Source organism: Morone saxatilis, unplaced genomic scaffold, assembly GCF_004916995.1.
Source record: "Morone saxatilis isolate NCDOM2014 unplaced genomic scaffold, NCSU_SB_2.0 Contig19, whole genome shotgun sequence".
Lineage (NCBI taxonomy): Eukaryota > Metazoa > Chordata > Actinopteri > Moronidae > Morone > Morone saxatilis.
In genome coordinates, this window is record NW_023339751.1 from 10,004,776 (window position 1) to 10,012,466 (window position 7,691).

General features: G+C 40.2%; 1 protein-coding gene across 1 annotated transcript in view; it reads right to left on the reverse strand.

Annotated features, from left to right (window-relative positions):
• Nucleotides 1–7,691, reverse strand: part of prom2 (prominin 2) — a 10,293-nt gene that overhangs the window by 1,782 nt on the left and 820 nt on the right. The window contains exons 2-19 of the mRNA XM_035663974.1: nucleotides 6,694–6,755; nucleotides 6,170–6,375; nucleotides 5,842–5,962; nucleotides 5,356–5,419; nucleotides 5,169–5,258; nucleotides 4,106–4,302; nucleotides 3,306–3,380; nucleotides 3,017–3,080; nucleotides 2,725–2,881; nucleotides 2,494–2,646; nucleotides 2,263–2,386; nucleotides 2,053–2,141; nucleotides 1,549–1,633; nucleotides 1,277–1,420; nucleotides 1,114–1,182; nucleotides 867–959; nucleotides 726–779; nucleotides 520–600 (exon numbers count right to left, since the gene is read on the reverse strand). Of these exons, the coding sequence (XP_035519867.1) occupies nucleotides 520–600; nucleotides 726–779; nucleotides 867–959; nucleotides 1,114–1,182; nucleotides 1,277–1,420; nucleotides 1,549–1,633; nucleotides 2,053–2,141; nucleotides 2,263–2,386; nucleotides 2,494–2,646; nucleotides 2,725–2,881; nucleotides 3,017–3,080; nucleotides 3,306–3,380; nucleotides 4,106–4,302; nucleotides 5,169–5,258; nucleotides 5,356–5,419; nucleotides 5,842–5,962; nucleotides 6,170–6,375; nucleotides 6,694–6,755 (1,928 nt within the window). The remainder of the gene's footprint in view (nucleotides 1–519; nucleotides 601–725; nucleotides 780–866; nucleotides 960–1,113; nucleotides 1,183–1,276; nucleotides 1,421–1,548; nucleotides 1,634–2,052; nucleotides 2,142–2,262; nucleotides 2,387–2,493; nucleotides 2,647–2,724; nucleotides 2,882–3,016; nucleotides 3,081–3,305; nucleotides 3,381–4,105; nucleotides 4,303–5,168; nucleotides 5,259–5,355; nucleotides 5,420–5,841; nucleotides 5,963–6,169; nucleotides 6,376–6,693; nucleotides 6,756–7,691) is intronic.

A 7,691-nucleotide genomic window follows, 5' to 3' on the forward strand; every position in this document is an offset into this window, starting at 1 on the left:
TAGGGCAGATGGTGGGAGGTGATAAAAGTAAATGGCTGGATAATTAAAGTGGTTTGGTCAGGAACAGTTACAGTTGGAATTAAAGTGCAAGGGAGTGGTTTCAGCGCAGACACCTAAATAAAAGTGGTTATATTATGATTCCGTTTTTTCGTTGTTTTTGGTTGATATCCTTCCAGCAAACGTTTACATGAACACAAGATGGAACTTACAAAATAATAAACTAAGTGTCATTCATAGGACCCCTCAAATTACATTTTTACAACTTCAAAGCATGCAATACTACAAGATAAACCGATTGGAAGACCAGGATGTATAATGAATATGCCTGTGAATGTGAGACCAACAAGCAACCATTGTTTCAACTCAGTCAGGCAAACATACACAGATGAATGACTTAGGCCAAACAGCACACCCCCCTTCCCTCGCCCCCTCCGGCTAAATGACTGACCGACCACAGGCATTAACAGACCACATGGAGCACTCTTTCTTCGAACTCATGTGACTCGTGGCTCTACTCACGGTCCTGATGATCTGTGTCGTATTTGTGTTGAGGAAGTCTTGTGCTGCTTCCACGTTGCTCAGCACCTCCCCCACTGTTCTCTGGAAGAGAAGGAAAAAGGAGAGAAATAAGCCACAGAATGACAGAATGAGAGGAGAGTGATCTTTATTCTTGGCATTAGTGTTAGTAGTAGTAGTTAGTTCCAGGTGCTAGTCAGTGTACTCACATTGATTTTGTCTCTGAAGGTTTCAAGGCTCTTGATGCTCGAGTTGAGGTTTTTCTGAGAGCAAAAGCAGTAGATGTTTAATGGAGAGCCAGAATGAGGGGATCAGGAGACATGGCAGCTGAGAAAGGGCGATCTACTCACCAGCTGTGGGGTGATGGTTGTTTCTATCTCGGACTGGATCCGCCTAAGGTCCCTGGCCTCATCTTGGAGCTCTTTTTTAGTATTGCTGTTTGTCTAGAAACAAGAAATAGGTTGGGTAGTAGATAAAACATGGGCATAAAAAAGAATGTACCCAGTTAAGAATCATGTGACATGTTTGTAGTGCAGAAAAGCAGAGTGAAGTGTAAAATATTAACAGGGGATAATATGTTAATGTCTCGTGACTCACTGGAACATCAGCGAGGGCGTCAAGTTTATCTGCTGTTGTATTCAGATTGATCCTGGAAAGGTTGTTCATCTGAGAGAGACAAGCAAGGAACACTGAGTCAAGGATACATGTAATGACAGTAAATCTGCACAAAGAGGCATACAAGTCCATGAATAATGCCCACCTGCTGTGTGATAGCAGTGGAGTTAAAATTTTGAGCCTTGATGGAGAGATTGCGGATTCGTTTTTCAACTTCAGGGCTCAGAAGAGTTAGTGTGGGCAGAGTGATGTCTGTATCCTCAAAGTACTGCTGGATCTGCTCTGTGTACTGCATGTGACCAGCAGAGAGAAGAAAACAATCATTACAAATGGTGATATAGGTCTGGTTAGATAAAAGTAAAGAATTTAAACATATGCACATAAAGTTAGTGTAGGTTCGACTGTAAGAAAACTCACTTTAGACACGTTGAGCAGGCCTCCGAGGTCTATGACCTCGTACAAGCGGAGTGTTGTCCACAGAGGCTTGTTTTCCGCACAGTCTCTGTAAACGTTAACAGAAACATAATCAATGTCAAGTGGGTTTTCACAACTTTTCTTTGGTATTTTGATGCGTAACAATAAACATAGTAGGAGAAAAGGGAAAAAAGTACTGCAAACGTCAAGAAACACAAATAAAATAGCAATTTAATAAAAATATGTAAAATATATCTTTTGGAAATGGAAAGTGGCGTACAGTATGTTTAAAAGCAAAGAGGATGGGATGTGCATAAAACATTGACGGCATAGGAATGTACAAATGTTATTCTCAGTATTAAAGTGCTTTATGAATCCTACTAACTTTAGAGCCAAAAAGAAAAAAGGGAGAAGAAACAATGCAAAACCTAAAAACTAAACTAAACTATATGGAGCCTGTGAATATGCATGTTGTTCCTGTGTGAGAGGTGAACTGGCATCAGATACCTATAGATATCAGAGATATTGATGTTGGTTTTCAATCCCAAAGCTGAATTTATATCGAACCCTGGAATTAAACCTGGAGTATCAATTAACTGTGGAAAGAAGACAAAATAATATTAACTCAAATACACTGAACGCTGCATCTGTAATGTATTTGTATTGCTGATGCATGGAAATATAGCAGTGTGCAGGTGTATGGTTTTGTATTTCTACCTTCAGCAGTTCTCCGTTGCTCCAGGGCCGACAGACCAGAGTGTAAACATTCCCACCCAGCAGGAAGAGCACAGTCACCACTATCATGAACAGCCAGGAGAAGAGGAAGCTGAAACCTGCACCCCTGCAACCACATCCAGATCAGATGTCAAACAACGAGCTCAGGGGCTGAAACAGTTTGATCTGATATGTGACTTAAAAATGAAACCGATATTATAACCTAGTACTCACATCATGAGGAAGGTGCCTCCACAATTTGCTGTGCAGGATCGCTTTGTGGGGTCTGCACCGGAAGTCAGACCCACAGGGCCCAGGACCAGACCCAGGAGGTTACACACCACCACCAAGAGGACCACACAGCACAGGGCCAGACCCACTCCCCATCTGAAGTATACACACACAGGAACTGATTTTTGGCTTTTCCTTGCATTGATCACGTGTTTCCACATCTAGGCTTTTTACCTAATATGCTCGGCTCTCTCGAACTCTGGTGTGAACTTGACGATTTCTCCATGCAACTGGTCCAGACTCGTAGACACGTTGGTCAAAGCCGATATAGGGATGTCACTGGTAATCTGGGAGACCTGTGCTTTTATTTCATCCAACAGCAGCTTGCTGCCTAAACACACACACATACACAAATGTACACCAACACACATATCTTTTACTAACTGATCTTATACGTTTATTACAAAAGTAATATTTGAAAGAGGAGTGAAGCCCAAAGTTTGTGACAGTAAATGCGCTCACTTACTTTCAACTACATCCATGGTGTCATTGGTCACCTTCTGGGGGATGCTGTTGAAATAGTCCTCCACCTAAAGCGAAGACAGCATTTATTAGAATTGTGTCTTTCTGTCAAGCGTTCGCCTATGAAAAAGTAGCTTTGTTGCAGTCAGCTCTGTTTACACACATTAAGTTCGCCTCAAAGAGTGTAAATAAACAACAGCCCTAATAGAGTACAAAACCATGGTTTGCTTTTGCGTACATTATCTTTGGTTAAAACAAGGCTGGCATTATATAATCAAGACTGGTGTTATTACCTCCTTGATTTTGGCTTTAAAGTTAGTTTTCTTGACTTCATCCAGCGCAGACTGGAACTCATTTAAGCTGGGAATCTGTGGAGAACAACCAGAGACACACACGTGCAACCATTGTGACCAGCAATCACATGTAATCATATGTTGTACTTTAAACTAACAGAAGAGGGCAGCAGACTTCAGCAAAACTGCTAGTTTTCATTGACGTTATCAAAGAGCCACAAACAAATTAGTCCATACCAAATAATAAAGAATGGCATCTCTGCTTTTTGTCAATGTGATATTCTTGCTGTCATGATGAAGATTATATATTATACAGTACACTCACTTAAATAGTGATGAGGAGAAAAAAGAAAGATGAGAGAAAAGGGGAGAAGATGAGTGGAGACAATAGGAAAGGAGAGGAGTGAAAAGGAGAGAAGAAGGGAGGAGAGGAGCGAGGATTCTGTATGTGTCAGTGCTAGACGAGTGTAGGAGGAATTGAGAAGAACAGATGGAAGGAGGACAAATCAGATGTTCAGACAAAGCCAAAAATGAAGAGCTATTATCATGTGTCACACTGTCTCAGCCTGCGTCAGAGGTGGTTTGATTGCTTAAATGGTTCTTCCTGTTGCTCCATGACAATGTCTTGTAACAGTCTGTACTTCAGCATAATCTGAGCAGTCAAACCTAACTCCTCTTTTGCCGACAAGAGTGGATGTTCAGACCAACCTTATTTAATTTGCCTTTGTTGTTTTAATTGATCCATTCTGGCACAAAACACAGCAGTATCTCATTATTTGTTAAGCAAAATCAGTACTTACAGAGATGGACGTATCCAGCATTAGGTTCTGCAATTCAGGTTTCAAGCGGTCACATCCAGTGCAGCTTGGCTTGGATAAAGTCTGATTGATGCGATTTTTAACAGCAGTGACATTGGCCTGGAGGCGGTTCATGCTGGACTGCAGCTGGGCCAAAGATGAGTTCAGGTTGTTCAGTTGAACCTGTGTGTTATCAGTCTCTGCTCATACCAATAAAAAACACACATATTAGTCAGCGTATGCACAAGTTTGAAAAATAACCAGCATTTTAAGACATTCCTCTATGACTTTTATCATTCAAAAGCATTTCAATAAGCTGAAAGGAACAGAAGTTCTAACAAAAAGTGAACACCGTAAGAGAAAGAACAACAGCACATTGATTATTAAGGGAGATACTGTCCAGATGCTTTTAGTAAAGCATTCAGAATATTTTCCACATTACTCAACCAAGCCTTTTCTGTGTGAGAGCAGTGTTAAGAAACATGTCGATAAATTGTGTATCAGCACTTCATTTGTCATCTTGGAAAAGACGAAATTACAGCAACAAAAAAAGAAACATCTCTATACTGGAAACTGAATTACAGAACCCCAAGAATGTTTTGATTTTCTTGAATTTATTATTTAACTGCCTGTTGCAAGGCTGCATAATTCAAAACCAGAAACTATTCTAGCTTGGCAATCAATTCCACTTAAATTGAAGAAAAGTTTGATTATTTATGGTATTTTTATCCATTATGTCTCCCTGATTTTAATGAGATCATAGATGTGGCTGTAATTTGTGGATGGATTCTGAGAAATGTGTCCCTGGGCCCCCCTTCTACCTAATAATAATAATCTAATTATTCCTGCACTGAAATAACTAATGAAAACAGTTTGTCACAAAAAAGCAACCTGTCAGTATATCAGCAACTTAATTTAAAACATAAGAAGTAAAATGCAGTGAAACTATAACAGTGCTTTTATGAGCAGGTACTCGCCTATGTCATACCTGATCTCCTGTCAAATATGTACACAAGCATTTACTTGCTTAAACTGAAACAGGACAGAACGTGCAGGTACACCATACCTTGGTCCAGAAGTCTAACTGAGTTCAACACCGTGTCCATTGTTCCTCTTAATTTCTCCTGGATCCCTGTTCCCACCTGAGGGCCAATGGCTGAAGACAAATAGGTGTGAGATGGTCCATCACATGACAAAAACTGACAAACAAAAGTGGTTCCCTCATTTTTACAGTGTTAGTTCCCTTTTCTTACCATCTAGGTTTCTGGTAACCTCCTGTATGGTCTTGGAGCTCTCACGCACCACATAGTGCAATTGCTGGAGATAAAACAAACTATAAGTGTGAACACAAGATATGAAATACAACACACAGTATGTCAAGGACTGACTCCATGAGCTAATCGGGTCGGGCAGCTTTTGCAAATGAAGAAGAACAAACACAACCCTGTCTTTCCCTCCAACCTTTTCCCGTTCTCTTATCTTAAGATAAGTGTATTGACACTGCAGAGTGCAGCGCTGGTCTTTAATCATTGGACCGACTGGTCAATTGTGGCTCTGTTTGTATCTCACACACAAAAGCTGTCGACTCACTGATGTCAGGGGTCCAAGACAACAAAGTTATTTATGTTTTTTTTTTACATCATAGATGACAAAGAATGGAGATCAAGAGAAATTAGTCAACCAGTTATCTTGACCTTTGTCCACACTCATACCATGAACTTTTAGAGATTTTCTCTCACCTGAGGCACAGCAGTGAGGAAGGTGTTGATGTTATATATTGTTTTGTTGAGTTCCACTGGAGTCTGGTCCACACTTCCTTTGAGGGCTTCATTACTTTTGAACATGCATATGTTCCCAGCACTACAAACACACACACACAAACACACAAACACAAACATATACACGAACACAATTCAATTTGTGTCTGTGAACATAAAATGAGTCCAAGGGAACATTCAAGCTGACTTTTTTCTATGCTAATTTCAGATAACACATCATTATGCTGTTCAAAAATGCACATGACAACACACAAACACACACACACACACACATAAACCACACACTCACAGGATAATGACTGTGGTGATGAATGCACTCCAGTAGAGAGCTCTTCGGCGACAGTGAATGGAGGACGTCTGCTTCTGGTACATCTTCCCACCACAGTTGCCACAGCAGCGACAGCACGCCAGGAGGAAACCAACTATGGGCATCAGAACCATGTACAGAATGCCAATGGCGGCACACACCAGGAAACCCACTTGATACACCAGGGCCTGAGCATAACAGACAGACAGACGATATGAATTACAACTAAAATGACACCAATATCAATTTCAAGGCCAAGATGGCAGAACAGAGGTAACCCTTTGTGGTCTGTCGTGACATCAAACTGTGAGACACCGTCAAACAGTAGTTTTACTTTACTGTGGTGACAGTCCACAATCAGTGGATGAAAGAGTCTGAGTGACGTCAGTCGACTGGGCTGCTTTAGGGTGTGTCTGTTTTTTTTCCCCCATACAATTAATACAAGTTAAAGAAGAGAATTTGTTAGAATATGTGAAACATATATTAAATTGTGTACATTTACTTACTTCTCTGGTGAATTCTTCTGTATTTGACTGGTCAATTTCCTGGGCTATTTTCAGGATCAGATCTAGAAAGGAATGGAAAATTACTTCAAAGGACACAGACAGTCCAAGGATAGCTAATTCTATTTTATTCCACGCTGCCGCTCTCTGTTAACCTTCTACAAAAGCCTGGCCACAGGGACAACGTGTCCTGTGCTCCGTATAGACATTTTAATCTCTCTCATTGTAAAAGTGGAAATCTAACACCTCCATCTTGTGGTTACTAGGAAACCAGGACAGCTTTCAGGAGATTAAGTTTTCACACACCAAAAAAAAACCCAATAAAAACCTGCTGTTTATTGTCCCACAGGAACTTGTTATTGTGGATATTAACCTCAAAACACAGGCGCAGGTACAGTAACTCAGAAGGGGAAAGAAGTCCAGATGCTTTTTACATAAGCTATTTGAGTAGTTCTCACCATCTGTGTCACTGCAGTCTGTGTCATGGAAATTTGCAATTTACCTCATTGTTTTGCATGTCCCATTTTTTATATTTACTTTAAAATGCTTGATATGAATCTCTTGTTGGAGTCTCAGTGAGATGTAAACAAATGTTACATGAAACCGTGAGCAGCTGGAGTGCTTCTATTATACAAAGTTTCAATTATTCAGTGTCATTATGAAATACATTTTGGGTTGCCAGAGAATCTACATTTTAGTGAAGCATCTGTTTGGTTGGTGTATATCCTTTTTAGTGAAACGTTTTTTTAAATGAACTTACTAACATTTATAACTTACTACTTACTATAGAACTTACTAACTGCTTAACCTAAGCAGAAACCCACAGTTTACAATAAGCCACACATGAAGTCTTATGAAGTGCATGCTGGTCGAAGTTTACTCACAATATCAACATTGAATCCACCATGTCTAGCATGAAGATCATTTGAGTACAATGACTTTGAACAAAGGTTGTTTGTCATGTTTTGTGTCCATCTGTTTTCATTCTTGAAATCTATACC